Below are 22,062 nucleotides of genomic sequence, written 5' to 3' on the forward strand. Positions count from 1 at the left end.
ACATCAAAACAAATTGTAAAATAGGCGCTATTATTAAATAGGAGTCACATATTTCAGGTCTAAACAACTACATTCTCGTCTAAAAAACTATTAAAACTACAGTTCGTGGTACAACAAGTTGTATTCGCAAAAATTATGGTTGATATGATTGGCCGCCATGACAGTCACTTCAAGCGGAGTGATGCAAACGGTGAAAAGGCAGGAGGAGTGCTGTTATCACTGAAATATCACACGGCTATCAGCCAATCAGATTCGAGAACCAGAAAGAACCGTTGTATATATATGTGTGTTAAAGATTTGTTGTTAGAAATGATTTCTATTTTGAAGTTTTTTTTAATCAGTGCATCCTGCAAAAAGTATCACAGGTTCCAAAAACATTAAGCAGCACAACTGTTGTCACGTGGCTTGCTTGCAGTAAGCAAAAACGCCCCTGCGTCTTTGAACAAGGGGGCGGGGCAAACAATATTTTGAATTTGGACTGCAGTACCTATTTCGACCACTGTCATTCCTACATAGAGCCCCTTTAAATATAATTTGACACTCATGTGAAACTTTTTTTCTTATATTTGTATAAAGTGTTTGAACCGGGATCTCCTCTGAAGAACTGAGGACATTAGTGTTTGTGGACACACACACATCCAGAGAACATTCTGATGTTGTCAGGTGGACAAAAACATTGTGTTGGCTTTTTAAAGCTATTTTGATGATCACTTTTACTCCTGTGCTGTGGAAAAGATGGAGTACAGTTATTAATAATAATGAGAAATGTTTCTTGAGCATCAGAGACTTCTTTCACAAACATTAAGAAACTTTAATATTCAAACTTTTGGCCTCCAGTGTTCATCAATCCCACAGTTCAGTAACAGTGAAATGATTTTAAAGGTCATGTGTCATGATACCTAATGAGATTGTGAAGAGAACTGCTTAGTTTGACATTTCCTTTCTGACTGCTTAAGATCATATTTATTATGTATTTATTATAAATGATGTATTTAATTGTTGATATTTTATTATATTTTTTTGTTAGTTTGTTTTTTTGATAATAAGCTAAACAACCAATGACTTTACATTAATTTTGTCAAATGCTAATGTTTTGTTTAGGATTTTAGGTGCGTTTTTAACACAGCGTGTATATTCAAGAACAGAATATGGTAATTTTACACATTTTCTTTGTTTTAACCTTTCTGACACACTTACTGTGTTAAACTCATCAACACAATGAATGAGTTAAAATGAACACAATATGCATTATCCCTAAACACCCATTAATGTGTAAAAATTTAATACAAGTTGTTTCATTTTTAACACATCCTTTCTAAAACATATTTCTGCTTTACAGTATTATACTATAATTTCTACAAAAGCATTACATGATTGATTTATTTATGATGAAAGCAGAAGATCCAGACCTACAGGAGTGACGATTACTGACTATTGACCGGTAAGATCCTCAGAGAGTGAGAACAACAGAAGTATGGAAAGAGTGTGTCAGTGAAGGTGGTTGTGTGTGTGTGTAGATGTGTGTTAGTTACAGGATCAGAGAATGACACCGTTCCTCTGTCATAGTCCAGATTCACTCTCACTCGATCAAGCTTCTGTTTAAACTGTTCCCAATGCACACCCCAGACATCAGTGTTAAAGAAATCACGTCCCTTCCTCTGTTTTGATGCTGTAGTTACTCCAAGACTCCAGTCTGAACTCTCTTTAACCTCCACATCCCAGCAGTGTGTTCCTGAGTTAAAACCCTCTGAACCCAGAACACAGGCATAGTGGTCAAATCTCTCTGGATTATCAGGAAGAGGTTGTTTGTTGTCACTCCATCTCACACTGGTCAGATCATCAGACAGGACGAGACGTGGATTCGCCGTGTTTGGATCCAGAATGACAGGAGCTGATGAGACACAATCAACAGATGCTTTTATTCTGATGTTCATATAATGATCAAGAGTGAACCAACACAGATTATTATGAATTATGACACTGTTGATCAAACACACTTTCCTCTGATCACTGTCAGTGCTGTTATTAGTTTCACACTCATTTTATCATCAACTACAAACATTAAATGTGTGATTCAGACATTTGTGTCCATCAATTAAAATCACAATAAATCAATGAGATCTGATGAGATTTATGCTGTAGATGAAAAACTGTAAGTGTGTGTCTAATCTTCAGCAGCATCTCATCATCTTTATTTTATTGACTCTTATAGTCTTTATTGGTTTAAAATAGTTTATTCTCACGGTCTGTTGTGTTTGATTAACTAATCATGTTGGCTTGAGAAATTATTACTATTCTGAGATTAAATTTTCTGATTGTAACTCCTCTGAACAACCACCAAACCCTCAGACTGTTCTGACTCGGGTCGCTTTATCTCTTATAACTGATCAGACTTACAGTTTTCATAAAAATGATGATCAAAACCGTCCAAACTCCAACTGACAAAAATTAAAATCTAAACAGACAGAATCCTTTTAGGATTAAACTGCCATTACTCAATTAAACTGACAGTATATCGAATGCCTTGGACACACTCAAGGCCGGAACACACTACACGATTTTTTCTCCCGCTCTTTCTCCCGATTACAGTCTGAACAAGTTGATGCTAGTTGCCAGTCTGCAGAATTATGCTGACAGATTTCATGGAAAATCGTGTAGTATATGATGGTCATAGACTTTCAGTGTATGATATGCGTTGCTAATAAATACAGTCCATGGCACAGTCATATGCTGTCCAGGGTGCGAAGTCACAAAGATCGAGAAAAAAAAAAAAAAAAAAAAAATCACTGAAGATTAGTAAGTGGAGCTCCATCATGAAGGAAAAACTGCTTCAGTAAGTACTGTACACAGGGGCGTAATTCACACTGGGGACAGGGGGGACATGTCCACTTTTCAAAATCCCATTTGTGTCCCCCTACTTTCAAATTTTTTAACCGCACGCCATCATCACCACAGAGGACAGAGAGCCTGTCTGCGTCGATGCATGCGTACGCGTCCAGGAAAGTTGCGTGCGCACTCTAAAAACAGCTCAATGAAGCTAGTGATGGGCAGATCAAGGCTTCTTGAAACACCGAAGCACTTGAAGCAAATGTGCTGTAATGTGTCGAGGCTTTGAAACAATCTGACACCAATCTCCACGGTGACCCCTAGTGGTCAGAACAGTGCAAATGCAACAAAACTCAGGCCAAACATGCATAAAAACACCTTTTACAAATCTACTGCAAAAGTTTTATTGAAAGAAAAATCTATCAAATGCAATTAACTAATCATCTAATAAGATTAAATATAGAGTGTCTGAATAGTATGTGTTATTTTATCAATTTTCTCTGTTCCATGGCTCAAGCTAAACAGGCAAATAAGAGATTAATAACAACTATTATTCATTTTAATTATTCTAATGTCTTATTAAAACATCTACAAATGTATAAAACTGATCAGAGATCAGGTAAAGCCCATAGACACTTGTTCAACAGTTCTCAGTGAATCTGCATGATTCATGGGTTCATTTTATCATCGCCGTCTACCGGTGAACCATTGAAATTTCAAACTGTTTTGAAACATTTCGAAACAGTGATGACATAATGAAGCCTCGTTTACTGAAATCATGTGACTTTGGCAGTTTGGTACACGCTCTGAATCACTAATTCGAAACAAAAGATTCATAAATCTTTGGAGCTTCATGAAGATTCGAAATCGGCCATCACTAACGAAAGCTTTACTGAGCAGGTATCACAGTGGCGGCACAGTCATCGATGAATCGCCAGAAACAGCAACAGATGTCTTGACATAATGGACGAAATGAAAGAAAGGAGATGTGAGAAATAAGGTCAGGATAATCATATTGTCTACAACTGAGCTAACGTTAACATCTCGATGCATCCTCGATAAAAGGGGCGGGTCAAGAACACATCCGGGGATTTGAACTGAACTTGGCAAGATGAGAACTTTGAATTGGAACAGTACTTGGACAGCGACTGATGATGTTTCACAAGAACACAAGTACAGACAAGAACGCTGTGGCGACGGGGGCGTGGTTCAGCGAGGTCTGCAACCAGAGAGAATAGTGGGAGACGCTTGGTAAGTGAGTGGGTTGAATACAAATCACGAACACCTGTTTCTCATTCTAGTGATTGGCGCGGAGACAGGATAAGACGCCGTGAGAAGCAGGAGTGTGTGAGAGAGAGGGGAACTGCTGACTGAGGCACAGCGAGTTACTTGGAGTGAAGCCCTTGTGGATTGTGTCTACCGAATCTGGAGTGAAGCCCTTTGTGGATTATTTATGTTGCTGTTGTTGTGCGCTGCACAGTCTTTCTGTTGAACTTTGTTCTCAATAAAAGCTCAGTCAGCAGTTGTTCGCCGACCCAGACCTCTTCCTTCCCATACACAAACTTTAACTGTGCTACACTGGTGCCGAAACCCGGGAAGGAAGATGGGAGTACGCCGCCATGCAGTCATCGTCAACCACCCCATTTGTGGACGTCATCGCGTCCCTCGCGGTCCTGCACCAAGAACAACACCAGGCCCTGCTGGATCTGCGCAAAGACCAGGAGCGGTGCTTCCAAGCCATCCTCCAGACCCAGCAGGAGGACCACGAGGTGTTCCGGAGCTGGATTGACCGGGAGGTTCCTCGGGAGCCCAGCGGGCAGCCAGCTGTGCCTGTCCACCTGCCCCTGAATAAGATGGGCCCACTGGACGATCCAGAAGTTTTTCTCGAGCTCCTTGAGAGGTCCGCCGAAGCGAGTGAATGGCCGCGGGACCAGTGGTCTATGAGGTTGGTCCCCCTCCTCTCGGGAGAATCACAGGTGGCAGCACAGCAGCTGCCAGTCCAGAACCTCCTGGTCTACGACGACCTACGGCGGGCCATCATCCAGCGGGTTGGCCGGACCCCGGAACAACATCGTCAACGCTTCCGTTCCCTCTACCTGGGTGAGTCCGGGCGGCCCTTCGTGATGGCCCAACAGCTCCGGGACTCGTGCCGCAAATGATTGCTGGCTGAGGGAAGTGACGTGGATCTGGTCATCGATCGCGTGGTGCTGGAGCAGTTCATCACTCGGCTCCCGAAGAAGACGGCCGAGTGGGTCCAGTGCCACCGCCCCATGTCGCTGGACTCAGCCATCCAATTGGCGGAGGACCACATGGTGGTGTGCCAAGGGGTCGGCGAACCCCTTCCAGCTGTCTCTCTCTCTCCCTCTCTTTTGTCCCCCTCTCTCTCTAGACCTGTCCCTCTTCCCAGGTCTCGTCTGCCTGGCCCACCTCGCCAGCACCGCTCTATGGACCCAGGGGGGAGGGACTCCCTGCTGCCGGGACGGACCCCACTCCTGCTTCTCCCCTTTCTCCGCATCAGCCATTCAGCCCACTCTCTGCCACAGGAGCAGCGGGCAGGCCTGGGCCGGCTTGTTGGCGGTGTGGGGATCCGGATCATTTTGTGGATAAATGTCCGGTTATGTAAGTTGGGACGATGATCCGGGTCCCCGACGATCCACGAGCTGCCCCTGGTCAAGCTGGCGGGTACCAAATACCTGTGAGTATCAAGGGGGGTACCTATCAGGCCTTGGTGGACTCGGGCTGTAACCAAACCTCTGTCCATCAAAGCCTGATTTCATCTGGGGCATTGGATACAGGCCGCATGGTTGGGGTTCGGTGTGTGCACGGGGATGTGGTGAAATATTCTGTAATGCCCGTCATAATTAAATTCAGGGGACAAAAGCATAGTGTTGAGGTTGCAGTTAACCCGCACCTCCGGCATCCGATAATTTTGGGAACAAATTGGCCTGCGTTCAATCAATTATTGGGATGTTTATGCTCGGATGCCTCTTGGGGAAAGAGAACGCGGGGTAGGCAAGTGCGAGTGCAGGTAGGAGAGACTGATCAGGGACCGGCGAGTGCTGCGGCAGGGGAACAGAGTGAAGCTGGAAGACTGATTCTTCCGGAGCGCAATGATTTTCCCCTGGAGCAGTCTCAGGATGAGACGCTAAAACATGCGTTTGAAAAGGTCTGCGTGATTGATGGTCAGCCTCTCCAGCCTGGACGTCCGCTTGCTTATCCATATTTTGCAATTATAAAAGATAGGTTGTACCGAGTGACCCAAGACACTCAGACAAAAGAGGATACAACCCAGTTATTAGTTCCAAAGAGTCGCAGGGAAATGCTTTTCCACGCGGCTCATTCTAATCCGATGGCGGGGCATTTAGGACAGGCGGCGACACTAAATCGTCTCATGACCCGATTTTTCTGGCCGGGCATTCACGAGAATGTACACAGGTGGTATGCGTCTTGTCGTTAATGTCAGTTGGTAAATCCACCGGCCACCCTAAAAGCGCCATTGCGCCCACTCCCATTAATGCAGGTCCCCTTCGAAAGAATTGGTATGGACCTCATCGGGCCATTGGAACGATCAGCAAGGGGACATCGCTTTGCATTGGTCATTGTTGATTATGCAACGCGATATCCTGAAGCAGTGGCTCTCCGCAACATTTCCGCTAAGAGTGTTGCGGATGCACTGTTTCGTTTAATCTCCCGAGTGGGGATTCCAAAAGAAATCCTCACTGATCAAGGCACGGCGTTTATGTCACGCACGTTACGCGAATTGTACGAATTATTGGGCATTAAATCGATTCGTACCAGCGTCTTTCACCCACAAACGGACGGGCTGGTCGCACGTTTTAATCGCACGCTTAAATCCATGATTCGTAAATTCGTTCAGGAGGATGCCAAAAATTGGGATAAGTGGTTAGAACCTCTGTTATTTGCAGTGCGAGAGGTCCCGCAAGCCTCCATGGGGTTTTCCTCCTTTGAGCTTCTCTTTGGACGCCAGCCCCGCGTCGTGCTGGATGTCCTGAGGGAGGCTTGGGAGGACGGACCATCTCAGGCCAAAAACGAAATTCAGTATGTGCTGGACTTGAGAGCAAAACTCCACACTTTGGGGCGGCTATCTATGGAGAATTTGTTACAAGCCCAGCACAGACAGAGCCAGCTGTATAACAGACGGTCTAATTTACGCAAATTTGCACCGGGAGAGAAAGTACTTGTATTGCTCCCTACTTCAAGTTCTAAATTACTTGCAAAGTGGCAAGGACCCTTTGAGGTTACACGGCAAGTGGGCGAGCTCGATTATGAGGTGGTACGGTCTGACAGGAGGGGGGCACGTCAAATTTATCACCTCAATCTCCTTAAAAAATGGAATGAGGCAGAATCAGTGATGCTGGCGACAGGGTTAGCGGGGAGGATGATCTCGGTCCAGAGGCGAATGTAAAAACTCAATCCCTCGCGCTGACTCCGGGAGGAGATCACCTCTCACCCTCCCAGCTCACTGATTTATCTAAACTGCAAGCAGAATTTGCAGACGTGTTCTCTCCCCTGCCGGGGCGTACCAACCTCATTCAGCACCACGTCGAGATGGAGCCGGGCGTGGTTATTCGCAGCCAGCCGTATAGATTACCTGAACACAAAAAAAAAGGTAGTTCAGGATGAATTAGAGGCAATGCTTAAAATGGGAGTAATAGAAGAGTCCAGCAGTAACTGGGCGAGCCCGATAGTTTTGGTCCCCAAGACCGACGGCTCGGTTCGTTTCTGCGTGGACTATCGCAGGGTGAATGCAGTGTCGAAATTCGACGCATATCCAATGCCACGGGTGGACGAATTGCTTGACCGGCTAGGTGCGGCTCGATTTTATTCGACACTGGACTTAACGAAAGGATATTGGCAGATCCCCTTGTCGCCATTATCCAAAGAAAAGACAGCTTTCACGACGCCGTTCGGATTACACCAATTCGTTACGCTTCCGTTCGGGGCACCGGCTACCTTTCAGCGACTCATGGATAGAATTCTGCGGCCCCATGGTGCATATGCGGCTGCCTATCTAGATGATATTATTATCTATAGTAATGACTGGCAGTGGCATATGCAGCATGTGAGGGCCTTCCTGAGATCGCTGAGAGGGGCTGGGCTCACGGCCAACCCGAAGAAGTGTGCAATTGGGCGCGTGGAGGTAAGGTATCTGGGCTTCCACTTGGGGCATGGGCAGGTGCATCCCCAAATTGACAAGACAGGAGGTTAGACAGTTCCTCGGGCTGGCGGGATATTATAGAAGGTTTGTACCTAATTATTCGGCCCTCACCAGCTCGTTGACTGATCTAACTAAAAAGGATGCACCAGATACGGTCCAGTGGACGGAGCTGTGCCAGCAGGCCTTTTTCCAGGTGAAGGCTGCTCTATGTGGCGGGCCATTGCTTCACTTTCCTGACTTTTCTCTCCCTTTTCTGTTGCAGACTGACGCGTCGGACAGGGGGCTGGGTGCTGTCCTGTCCAGGAGATGGAGGGTGAGGAGCGGCCGGTGCTGTAAGCGGCCTGAGTCGGGCGGTGGGGGTATGTGGCGAGGGGGGCGTGGTTCAGCGAGGTCTGCAACCGGAGAGAATAGCGGGAGACGCTTGGTAAGTGAGTGGGTTGAATACAAATCACGAACACCTGTTTCTCGTTCTAGTGATTGGCGCGGAGACAGGATAAGACGCAGTGAGAAGCAGGAGTGTGTGAGAGAGAGGGGAACTGCAGACTGAGGCACAGCGAGTTGCTTGGAGTGAAGCCCTTGTGGATTGTGTCTACCGAATCTGGAGTGAAGCCCTTTGTGGATTATTTATGTTGCTGTTGTTGTGCGTTGCACAGTCTTTCTGTTGAACTTTGTTCTCAATAAAAGCTCAGTCAGCAGTTGTTCGCCGACCCAGACCTCTTCCTTCCCATACACGAACTTTAACTGTGCTACAAACGCATATTGAGAAATGGCTATACACTGTTGCTAGGTAACTTCAGACTGTTAACTAAATATTTAATGTAGAACATTGTGTGTACCATGAAAACGAGTCCAATTTCAACCACAGCATTTTCTGTCAGCAATGTATGCTGGGTTTTTCCTGCATAGAGAATTATGAGGCGTCCACCTCCGTCAAATTTCGTGCCCTCCGGCTGTCGACAAAACTCAGATAGACCTCACATGCTCAGATGCCCCTTTTCCACTGACATGGTTCTGTTGCGGTTCCCGGCCCATTCTCGAACCGTTTGATACTGCGGATAATCAGCAGGTCGGGTGGGCCACGTAACAAAAAATAACATTCCAATTAATTGCGGGTGGATGAGAGATAAATCATTAATGTGTTGATTTTAATGAAAAAACCAACTCTCATTTTACTGTTAAACTACTTCATCACTCTTTTACTTGTGTTTTCAACTGAATGTATCCACCTTATTCCTGACTAGCCTACTGCATTTCGAATTATGGGTTGCACTTCCGGTTTGGGGAACTTCCATTTAAAAAGACTGAAACAAATCGTTTCAAATCATAAGGTTGCCCTACAAATAAAGCTTATCCATCAGTTTGACTGAATGAGCTGTCAGTGTTTCTTTCATGTTTTATTTTCAGACATTGTGAGAATAACGTAACGCTTGGTATTTTAATGTAACATGTTATAACAAGAATATCTATGGCAAGAGCTCTTTTCAGTCGCTGCTTTCTATCCTCATGATTATTATTTTTTCTTTTAACTAAAAATATACACAAGCTTAACTATCAGAAATTATTCTGATAAGAGTGTTTTCCAACAATGATGTAATGAAACAGTGACATTTTAAGGTTGAAGGGAGTGAAGCCTGTGTTTAGGCTATTAAGGAAATGTAATTTAGCCAAAGAAGAACTTTTATTTTAAATGTTAATTTATAAGCAGCCTACACTGAGGAATTTGAATAATTGTAATGTGATGATCAGGTGCAGATGTCTAAATCAGAGAATATTATCAGGCGGGTGGATGATTTATTCTTAACAGTGGATTCAGGTACAAGTCAATGCAGTCTTTTTCTTTGTTCAATTTGGACACTGAACAGGGGTTGTAGCTCTTTATTTTGAACTCTCAAAGTTCACCAGATTAATGAATTTATCTTTGAAATGTACTAAATTTTCTTACAGGACCCCCCTAGAGGGATCAAGGATCAAATCGAAAACATTTTCTCCATTTTATGTCACCCCCAACTTCTCAGACCAAAGTTACACCCTTGACTGTACTGTCAGCTTTGTCTTGAGAGAGTTACCAAACCACATTCTGAGGTAAATGCGGATTCATTCATTATTAACTATGTTAATATTCATCATTATCCTGGGCTCGACATTTACACTTTATCCTGGATATATAGGCAATGAGACACGTTTCTGTTTGTGTTGGGAACAAAGTCGTGTAGTGTATGATCCCCAGCCTTTCTCTGTAACCATTTACAAAGTCGCCAAGTGTATGATGCCTGCTGTTTAAAAATCAGTTCAGATTTTAAAGTCATGTAGTGTATTCCAGCCTTTAACGACTAGCTAAAACATTATAAGACTGAGCTCAATGCACAAAGACTGTTTCCTTCGACTGAAACCGATTCAAATGCTTAGAAACAGAATTTAAACAAACACCGACTGAACGCAACTGGCTCTGACTCGGCATCAGTCGTAAGTATGAAGTTACATTCATAATCTGCCTTACTAATTACCTATCTATCTATCTATCTATCTATCTATCTATCTATCTATCATGAAGCACCTCTAACTCTCCACCCCTCCATCATTTCCTGCTCAGATCTTCTGCAGTCAGACTCACTGTTTTGGACGATGTCCTGCATCTTCTTCCAGACTCTGAACGGCAGGTTGCCCAAGTAACGTGGCACATGAATCAAAGCTCCAGAAGCCATCTGTGGATCCGGCCGTGATCTCTGGACTCTGGAAGAACATTCAGGAGTCAGAACTGCAGTGGCTTTGGATCAGAACCAGAGAGACCAGAGACAGGAGCAGATCACTCACCTTTCCATCGAGACTGGAAACTCCTGCAGAACAAACACACCATTTATCATCAAGAACTCAATCAATGAACCAATGATCAACCAATGATCTGAAATCAGACCTTCAGAAAGCAGACATCACTGGCTTTCATCATCTCCTCCATGTCTTTGATTGTGTGTGAAAGAGCTGAGATGTGTCTGTTCATCTCCTCCAGCTTCTCCATCATCTGCTTCTTCTGCTCCTCTTCCTCCCTCAGTGCAGTGATTGTAGCTTCTTCTTCATCTCTGAGAAACTGATGAAGCTTCTCAAACTGCTGTTTAATCTGACGCTCTGTGTGCTCAGCTTGAGACTGAAATCAGATCACATTCACTTCAATCATCTCAAAGACCATCTGATTCTGGAGCAGCATGAAGAGTGAGTGAGTAAATGTGGGTTAGTTCACTACAACTTTAATTTCTGAAGCACTAGTGCTGTAGTAGTAGATGTTCTGTGTCTGTAAGGTGAAAATACACATTATCAATCACATCCTCAGGTAGATTCATAATGTCAGCAGTTCAGTTCAGGGCTCATGAATATTAATCACTTTGTGTTCGGCCAAATGAAAACACGGAAGGTGAGTGCTAGCCAATGGGATTAGGACTGACACATTATTCCCGCCCACTGCTGAATAACCAGCTGACAGAGATATACACACTTGTTCATCGATATACATGAACAACTGTGTCTGTGTGTGTGTGTGTGTGTGTGTGTGTGTGTGTGTGTGTGTGTGTGTGTGAGAGAGAGAGAGAGAGAGTGTGTGTGTGTGTGTGTGTGTGTGTGTGTTCCAGTCAATAAAGGAACATGTAATTATATCACACAAATCAGTTCAGCTCTTCTAAACAAACTCTTGAATATGTCAAAAGAATCAATCCTCACCTTGATGTGTTGAACTGTTTTCTCAGACTCTCCTTTAATGTTTTCATTGTGTTTAAGTTTCTCTTGTAAGGACTTCAGTGCTGTATTGAGATCCTCCTAGAATTTAAAGTGAAAATCTATAAGACACCAGAGATTTCTGTAATATGTTCATATATGTAATACATAAGCTTAAACAAGTGTTTATCCGTCTTACCTTATATGATGAAACCACTTCACCGATGGGTCTGAATTTATGATTGTCGTGTTGTTTTGAATCTCTGCACACTAAACACACAGGCTGTTTGTCCTCCAGACAGAAGAGTTTGAGTTTCTCACTGTGTAAACTGCAGATCTCCTCAGATCCTGATGAACGCCTCTCATTTCTCTCCTTCAGGAACGTCTCACACAAGTTCTTTAATGCGAGACTAACTGGAGGATCATCTCTTGAGGATCTTCTCCTGCAGACAGGACACTCCTGAGTTTTCTTGGTTCTCCAGAACTGTTGAAGACACTCTTTACAGAAACTGTGACTACATGACAGAAGAACAGGAACACTGAAGATTTCATGACACACGGGACAAGAAAGATCATCTTCAGATAGTGAAGCCATTTTCACTGTTTGAGCTCCTGCAGTCTAAACTTTACTTTCACTTTCTCAATGATGGTTTCAAAAATGAATAATCACAAAGATCTGCTGTCTGTTCAGAAACAAACTTCTCAAAAATCCTTCTTGAAAGTTTTTCTCTTTGTTCTTCACTGATAGCCGATTCTTCTATGCTTTTGTCGAGATAAAGTCAGTATGACAGGAAGGAGAAATAAGTCAGTCTCTTCCTGGTAAGTGTTGTAAGAGGGAGGAGTTTCTGATCATGTGGGTGTGTAAAAAAAAAAAAAAAAAAAAAAAAAAGTTAAATTTGTGAAAAAAAAGCTTTAATACTCTCAAGTATAATGCTACAAAACATGAAGTTCCTGTGATAAACACGTCTGATCATGTTGCTGATTGTCAGTGTTTGGAGACGTGAAAACTGTACTCAAATAAAAATACAAGTATTTAAATAATTTTACATCCAGAAGTGAGGTCAAGTATAATAATGGAGAATCAATGATGAAGCATGAATATTATGAATGTTTTCTCCCTATAATGTCCAAGCGTGAGAGATTGCGTGTCAAATCTACATTTTTTACATCTGTATCAGTAAGAGGTTTTAGCCAAAAGTAGAGACATTTTTCCAGATTTTTCCACAAAGTTTTCGGCTTCAGTTGTGGTGTAGATTCATGATGTTACTAGATTATTGTACAGAGTGATCAGACACATTTTAAATAAGTGCAAAAAGCTTTAAAAATCAACTTCATCACAAAAAATGTTTTGGCTGTGGAACAAAATGAACAGCTAACATAATTTCAATAATCATATCATTGTTACAGACAGAAGGGTCAGAGACAACAGGAATGCAAGTAGATGGTATTTATTGACTGACAGCAGGTAAACAGTGAAGCCAGTGAGTAAATGGTAGATATAGTCCTTGACAAGTGATAACGGGAATACTGAAACTGTCCTTTGTCTTGCAGGGTTGTGGATCGTGGATCGTGGCAGGTTGAAGTGCTGGAAGGGCGAATGGAGATGGTAGGTAAACTCACACACAGACAATATCACAGGAAGACAGGGGAAACACACTGGAGTGGAATCAGGATGCATCTTGGAAGCTTTGGAGATCAACATGAATGGTCTTTAGTGTAAACAAGACCGGAAAACTGACTGAGGTGACTTCTTCTTCTAGGATTTTATGGCGGTTGGCAAACAAACTTAAATTGCATTCCCGCCACCTACTGAAATGGAGTGTGAAGCGCATGTTGGAAAGGAAGTTTAAGCTAGATCTAATTTTTCAAAAAAAAAAAAAAAAAAAAAAAAAAAAAAAAAAAGTTTACACAGAAGGGAGTTTTACATCCTATTAAATAATCCTGTTTCCTTTAAAAATATAAATAACTCATGATAAATTCTTGATTGTTTGGTACCTTCTCCTAGGAGAACCTGAAGTGTCAGCTCATTGATATCTATATTTCTTAAGGCGTGTCTTAGCTGGGACCGCTCTCTTTCATAAGCTTTGCATTCTATAAGCACATGTTCTACAGTTTCAGCTATCCCACATTTATCACACTTTCCATTCTCATGTTTACCAATTCTTTGTAAACATTGATTTAATAAACAATGTCCAATACGCATTCTTGTGACTAAAACATCCTCTTTCCTGTTTCCGAATCTTCTTCTCTCTGAACCAACTTTTTCTTGAATGCAGTAAAAATGTCTACCTTTTGTTCCTTCATTCCATTCCTTCTGCCAAATTTCCTGTATTTGTTTCGCTATTATCACTTTAATTTCTGTTTTACTTAATGCCACTTCAACGTCAATTTGTGAATGATTTAATGCCTGTTTAGCCAGATTGTCCGCCTCCTCGTTTCCTTTTACACCCATATGCGATGGAACCCATACAAGATTTACCAGAATTCCATACTGTCTTGTTCTGTAGAGACTCTGCATTACTTCATTTATCATGTCTTGCCTTGCTGATGATGTTCCACTTTCCAAGCTATTTAGAGCTGATAGAGAATCTGTACAAATCACTGCCCTTGTTGGTTGTATTTCTTCTATCCACTGAAGTGCTAGACATATTGCTATTATTTCTGCAGTGAATACCGAAATATGATCTGAAGTTCTTTTTGACATTCTTATGTTAAAAAGTTGAATATATACCGCTACTGCTGTTTTCCCAAATTCTGGGTCTTTTGAACCATCAGTATATATTTGCACTGCATTATAATAAGTTTGATCTATGTATTGCTGTATACCAACATTTTCTAATCCATTTGTATCGTTATGCTTTTCTTTAAGCAATTGGATATCAATCAAAGGCATTGGGAAAAGCCAAGGAGGAATTGCTGACCTAGCCACAGTAGGGGCAACATTGAAATCACTTAATCCTATTCTCCGGGCTTCCTCACTGGCCTTCCATCCAAAACTTGATAACTTTTTATGTCCATATTCCCAACAGTCCTCCAACACCATTTTAACTGGGTGACTGTCCGAGTGTCCCTTTATGCTTATGAAATACCTCATCTTTAACTTGAGCCTACGAATTACTTGAGGCATTAAACCCATCTCTACTTGCACCGCTGATATTGGGGAGGATCTAAACGCTCCACAACAAATTCTCATAGCTTGTGACTGAATTGTCTCTAGTTTTACAAGTTGTGTTTTGGATGCAGAGCAATATACCATACTGCCATAATCTATTGCCGATCTTATTAGAGCACAATATATTATTTTAAGGGACTGGCGACATGCTCCCCAATCAACTCCTGCTAAACACCTCATAATATTTAATGCTTTTTTGCATTTGTCAACCAGTTTCTGTATATGTATACTAAAATTCAGTTTCAAATCCATCCATATACCTAGAAACCTCACAACTGCTGTTTGTTTCACTTCTTGTCCATACAATTTAATGTTAATTGTAGGGTTACTTTTCCTTTTTGCAAAACAAATTACCTGAGTTTTATCTACTGAAAAACGAAAGCCCCATTCATTTGCCCAGTTTTCTACCATATTAACGGCATTCTGCAAACATTTTTCCACATACTTTACATTACGCCCTCTTTTCCACAGTGTTCCATCATCTGCATATAAAGATCTTCCAATGCCCCTATCTACTTTTGTAAAGATGTCATTAATCATAATGTTAAACAGAATTGGACTACTAACGCTTCCCTGAGGTGTACCATTCTCTATTATGTGTATCTGGGAAAAAACAGTACTTACTCTTACTTGTATAGTTCTGTTAAACAGGAAATCCCTGATCCAGTTATACATTCTTCCTTTAATTTCCATTTTTTCTAACTTAATTAAAAGTCCCTCTTTCCACATCATGTCATACGCCTTTTCGACATCAAAAAATACCCCAACTAAAGCTTCCTTATTTACCTGAGCCTTTCTTATTTCAGATTCCAGGCACAGTACTGAGTCCATTGTATTACGTCCTTTCCTAAATCCACTTTGATAAGGTGATAAAAAATTATCCCTTTCAATGACATACACTAGTCTACTCATAACCATACGCTCCATTATTTTGCATAAATTAGATGTTAAAGCTATAGGTCTATAGTTATTTGGCTGTGTATGATCCTTGCCTGGTTTTGGAATTGGCACTATGACCCCATGTTTCCAGTCATTTGGTAACTTTCCTGACTCCCAAACCTTATTAAAAAGCCTCAAAATTGGCTCTAATGCTGCCTCTGATAAATGTTTTACCATCTCATAACAAATGTCGTCTCTGCCTGGAGATGTTTGCTTAACCCCTGCAAGCACTTTTTTCACTTCATACAAGGTAAATTCTGTATCCAACGTACTACCCGAAAGTCCCTTTTCCTCCAATAAATGAGGATATTTACTTAGTATCTGGTCCCTAGCTTTCCTCACATCCTCTGATAAATTTGAATTACTATGAACTTTAACGAATGTTTCTGCAAACACCTCTGCTTTACCGCTGTCAGATATAATTTGTCTATTATTATATTCTAATACAGGTATGTTGTAATCTCTTTGTATCCTGCCCATCTTTCGTATCATATTCCATAATTCACTTATTTCAATGTCTTCCCCTATTCTATTACAAAATTCCCTCCAATAATTTCTTTTAGACGTCCGAATAACTCTTCTCACTATAGCTTGTGCCCTTTTATAACTAACTAAATCGTTAAAATTAAGTGACCTTCTTACCTTCTTAAGTGCTTTATTTCTCCTTTTAATTGCCTCATTACATTCCTCATTCCACCATGGCATAGCTTTCCTCCTGCTGCCTGCCTTCCTCTTACCTATTACTTCTTCAGCTGTACTCTGAAGAACTTTGCATATTTCATTATTAAAAACATCAACATCTTCTATACATTTACTTATTTCCTTCATTTTGCTTTCACATAACTCCTTATACTTATCCCAGTCCGCTGACTTGAACCTCCACCTAAGCATTCTTTCCCCCACTCTTTGTTCTATATCTACTCCAACTTTACTGCAAATAGGAAAATGATCACTTCCTATTGTACTTTGTTTTAGTACCTTCCATTCACATTTACTCGCTAAGCTTTCAGAGACTATTGTCAAGTCTAATGCTGAATGCCTTCCCTTATACAAATCAATTCTAGTATGACTTCTATCATTAATGCACACTAATCTTCCCCAATCTAGCATATCTTCAATAATCTCACCATTATAATCTGTTTTTGCGCTTCCCCATATTGAACTGTGAGCGTTAAAATCACCACACCACACCGTTTTTTGATTTCCATTCCCTCCTATACTTTCTAGAATATCCTTGCTTAACCTATCACATGGATTGTAAAAATTAATTATTCTAATACACCGTGATCCTTCCCATATTTCCACCACCACAACTTCTATTTCCCTATCTACCTCAACTGTTTTGTACCCAATTCCTTGTTTTATAAAAGTAGCTACTCCACCTCCATTCCCTTGATTTCTATCCCTCCGAATAGAAATATAGCCCTGTATTAGAAAATTATATTGTGATTTAAGCCAAGTTTCCTGTATACATATAATATCTGGGCCTTTCTCTTGGTTTGCTATAAATTTCTTAAACTCCTGTCCGTTTGCTATCAAACTTCTTGCATTCCATTGCAAGATAGATAACACCATTAAGATCCACCACATGTTGTCTGACTATCTACTGTTTGGCTATTTAATGTTGGAATCTTGAGCCTTTCATTTATCATGTCAACAGTAACATTCCCCAGATCCAAGTACTTTTCTGCGGCTCTGACAATGATTTTGATTCTTTCAGTCCTGCTTTCAGTTTGAGCTGAACAGTTCACTACTTCAGCAATAAATGCTACAAATGCCACCTTATCATCCACTACTACCTTTTCATCTCTTTGCTCTTCCCTCTGTTGGTTTGAATGAATTTCTTCATTCCTAGTTTCATTTGTTTTAGGAATCTGGTTTACTTTCTTCAATGCCTCAGCGTATGTTATCCCTTCTGTCATTCTAACATTCTGAGCCTTGACTGCTTTTTTCCGTACCTGACAACCACCATATCCTGCACTATGTTCCCCACCACAGTTGCAGCATTTAGGATTTACACCTTGCCCACACTTGCCGTACTCATGTTCGCCTCCACACCGCGCACATCTCTGTTTACCTCTGCATACTGCCGCTACGTGACCGAATTTTTGACACTTATAACATCTTAGCGGTGGAGGAACGTATGGTCTTACCGCATATCTTACAAATCCTAAATAAACATTCTCTGGCATTTTATTTTCATCAAAGTTTATCATTACTGAGAGGCTGTCTGTATTTTCGTTATTTCTAACACACTTGAGCCGTCTGACAAACTTTACCGCTGCTCCTGTGATATTCCTTTTAATCTTCTCCTCCGTGACATCTGTCGGAATCCCTGATACAACACCTCTAACCCAATTCTTTTCATCTGGTATCGAGCATATCACCTTATGTCCAATCATTGATTTTATACCCTGAGCTGATTTTTGCTGCCTACTGTCTTTACAAAACAGCATCAAATTGCCATCCCTCACAGTCTTAATGCTTTCGACCGTCCCTATCGTTTCTTTCAATGTTTTCGTCAGCTTTAACGGATTAATCGCATTTACCGAATCAACAAACTTCAACAGTACCTTATACTCCTCTTTCCTTCTTCTAGCCTGGAGATTTCCTTTCTCACTGCCCGAATCCCAATTTTTCTTTCTTTTCCGATTTTCTACTACATTCCACTTACTACTTTCATTCTCGCCGCCTCCACTATCCACATCCTCCATTTCCGGATCACTTCCGGAATCTACGCTACTTCCTTCCATCAGCGCTCCAGTCACAATCCAGCTGTCGCCCAACCGCCGTCCCAACGGAAGCGCTTCGTCGCTTCCGTATTCTGAACTGACTGAGGTGACATTCCAATGGAGTGCTTAAGTATCAGTGTTGATGAGGTGCTGATTAGAAACAGGTGTGTGATTAGGTGAATGACAGCAGGTGAATGACAGGAGGGATGATGGGAAATGGAGCCCAGGGAAGGTGAGACAGTGACAATCATCAGCACATGGCAATGGCAATTTATTAGCACAATTAAATACAACTTACATTGTCCAATGTGCTTTACAATAGCTAAAAACAGAAAAACACTAAAAGTAAAAAAATAATAATTAAGCAATAATACAGAATTGTCGAAAAATAACATAAAATAGACTAGAATTAGTGCTTCAGTGTTATAATATAACAATAAAATACAATGTAAGGGTGCTTCAACATGTATTATATGCTTTGTCAAACAAATATGTTTTAACAGATAAAGATGAAGCCAGTCTAATTTAAATGGGCAAATCATTCCAGAGTCTAGGGCCAACTACAGAAAAGGTACGGCCGCCTCTACATTTTAACCTTGATTTAGGGATAGACAGGAGTCTCTGATTTGATGACCGAAGTGATCTTGTTGGATGGTGCTCAGTCAAAAGGGTGGAAAGGTAAGGTGGAGTTCCAAGTAAAATGTTAAAATTTACTCTGTAGTGTACTGGTAACAAGTGTAGGGAATGTAAAATAGAAGAGATGTGGGAAAGTGTGAACGAGTACTAGTCAGGTGAAATCACTCATTCTGACTGGATTATTAGAGCATAGTGATTGCTATAACAGGAGTGAAGAAGTGCTTTCAATCATTATGTTCTTGTGTTAGCAATGGTTCCCTCCAAAGAAAGACATGTAGCCATCATCACTTTCCATCAAAATAGCCTCACATGCAAGGACATTTCTGCAAAGATTATTGCACCTGAAAGAACCATTTCCCGGATCATGAAGAACTTCCATGAGAGAGACTGAACCTCAATGAAGAAGCCTTCAGGACGTCCCAGCACCAGGACCATCAGCTACAGAATCCAGTCTCCACCAGTGGAAAGGAACTCAATGTTGGCAGCAGGTCATGTGATGCATTTGACACACAGTGAGGTCAAGACTTTTGGACAACACAACATCTAGTACAACACTACAACACTTCATCTAAAACATGTAAATTATATAATTATACCAGCAGATGGCGACCAATGAGTGTGTTTTGATGAGCTGATTCAGCTGGAGGAGCACATCCTTCCTCTGACATCAAATCAGTGTCCAAATGACAATAATATATGGCTCTATGACATAAAAATGACAATTTATGCATTCAATGAACATTCAGTGGTCATCTCGAATCTGCTTTTCTCTAGTATGTATTGTAGGAACTGTGGACAAACCAGACAAATGAATCATTCAGATGATTCTTTCAAAACATAATTCCAGAAACCCTCAGAGAATCTAATTTTTGGCTCCAGTCCGTCTACAGAACAACCCCTGCTAGGTACTTTTATGGCTCCAGCCACGTTTACATGTACACTTTTTTGTCATTCCGATTAAAATCATTCCAATTGAAAGATTTGATGGACTGTTTACATGAGACACTATCTAATCCGATATGTGTTTACATGTACCGGCACTTTCAGTCAGAATGACTTGTGACATGCGCACATTAGCCCATGTCCTGTTTGCCGCCTTTTATTCCTGTCAACATGGAGTTCCATTACTTCTTATGTGTGCTATTTTTGTGTAAAGTGTTGCTCTTAATCAACAGTATGAATTTTTTGGCATTTTACTGCTGGAAGGACTGAGGAAATGACGGGCACAAGAAGATGAATTTTTTGGTGGTTGTGCATCTCTAAGGAGCATCTCAATACTACCCTTCCCTCCTCCGAAAAACAGAAGCGTGTGGATGAAGGTCCGGAGTAAGGACTGATGGGAGCGGGTTGTATTGCTGGAATTCAGTGACTGGGAATAGAAACTAAACTTTTGCATGAGTCACCGGTCATTCACACGTTTGTGTGGACTGGTAGAGGGGATTTATGTCCCCAGAAGAAGAGATCATCAGAAGTCCAGTTCCCCTAATTATGCGTGTCGCGGATGTTTTATACAAACTCGGAAGCTGTGCGGAATACCGTGTTGTGGGAAATCAATTCAGTGCTCACAAGAACACAGTACAAAAGTTTGTGTATATCTTCTGCAAGGGAATGATGAACGGGCCGATACGAGATCTGATACGGATGCCAGGTGAAGAGGAGGCATCCAACATCACAGAGACATTTGAGGAAGCGTATTTTGTCCCTCAAGTAATGGATCTTATAGACGGCACCCACATCCCTATCCTCCCACCTTCTGATGGTTATAAAGATTTCGTCAACAGAAAAGGCTGGCCTTTGTATGTTCTGCAGGCTGTAGTAGATGACAGATGCTGATAAGACATTTCTTAAGCACATTAAACTTGGTCACCATGGCCCGGTTTCACAGACAGGGCTTAGCCTAAACCAGGATTAGGCCTTAGTTCAATTAGGGCATTTAAGAATTTTTTATAAATGTTCACTGGAAAAAACCATTGCTGGTGTACATCTTGAGACAAAACAATGACACTGACATATTTTAAGATCTGTCAGTACAAGTTACTTTCAGTTAAAACAGCTCAAACATGCATTTTAGTCTAGGACTAGCTTAAACCTTGTCTGTGAAACTGGGGGCATATGTTTACCGCAGTTGATAAGAAGTAGGTTTTAATAAAAAATAATGCAGTTCAAAAGGTTTGATTAAAAATAATGCAAAGTTGTGTTTTTTTTTTCTAGCTTTAGGAGCATCAGCTGCAAAATGTCAGGCAGTGCGCATGATGCGAATGTTCTCATCATGACTTCTTTCAGAGGCCTCACCTGCTCCCAAAGGTGTGTTACAGTTTTATGTTTCAAGACATGTTCAGAAATCATGACTAAACATGTTGTTTTTAGACCAAGAAAGAAAATCTATTTTAACTTAAATCAACAAAATCCATGAAAACATGTTTTTAGTTTGTAATACCTTAAGCTTTAGTACAAAATGTCATGAGAAATACACACCAGCCCTTGTGTCTACATATTTTATTTATGGTTGGTCAAATAATTAGAAAATGTATCTAAATATCTCACAATAAGAGGTTAAACAGTTTTAGCTCATTACGTAAGGGTAGAAAAGAAACATTTTATGCTAACAAATGAGTCTAGGTAATTTTAACTAAAGATTTTGAGGGATGACTACAAATGGAAACATTTTTCTTTACAGTTTAAGTTATATTTTGACAAGTTATGTTTTACAAAAGCTAAAGTTTGAAGGCAACATACTTGCAATTTTTTTAGTAAAGTAATTCAGGTTTAGCATACACACGACTGAAGAATAATTTTGCCTTTCTCTGGTCCTCTTTTTAGTGTGTCAGGAACAACGAAAGAGAAGAAGTCAGGCTTCAAACTGTTGGTGACCCTGTCTA

At 41.2% G+C, this 22,062-nt stretch overlaps 1 protein-coding gene across 1 annotated transcript; it reads right to left on the reverse strand.

Moving 5' to 3' along the window:
- Positions 1–1,319: 1,319 nt before the first annotated feature.
- On the reverse strand, positions 1,320–12,551 carry LOC125269714 (zinc-binding protein A33-like). The gene is made up of 6 exons (XM_048192667.1): positions 11,904–12,551; positions 11,711–11,806; positions 10,917–11,144; positions 10,817–10,839; positions 10,617–10,735; positions 1,320–1,891 (listed from the first exon to the last, which is right to left on the reverse strand). The coding sequence occupies exons 1-6, from the start codon at positions 12,297–12,299 to the stop codon at positions 1,425–1,427; spliced, it is 1,329 nt and encodes a 442-aa protein (XP_048048624.1). The 5' UTR covers positions 12,300–12,551; the 3' UTR covers positions 1,320–1,424.
- Positions 12,552–22,062: the final 9,511 nt, after the last annotated feature.

Source organism: Megalobrama amblycephala, linkage group LG6, assembly GCF_018812025.1.
Source record: "Megalobrama amblycephala isolate DHTTF-2021 linkage group LG6, ASM1881202v1, whole genome shotgun sequence".
Lineage (NCBI taxonomy): Eukaryota > Metazoa > Chordata > Actinopteri > Cypriniformes > Xenocyprididae > Megalobrama > Megalobrama amblycephala.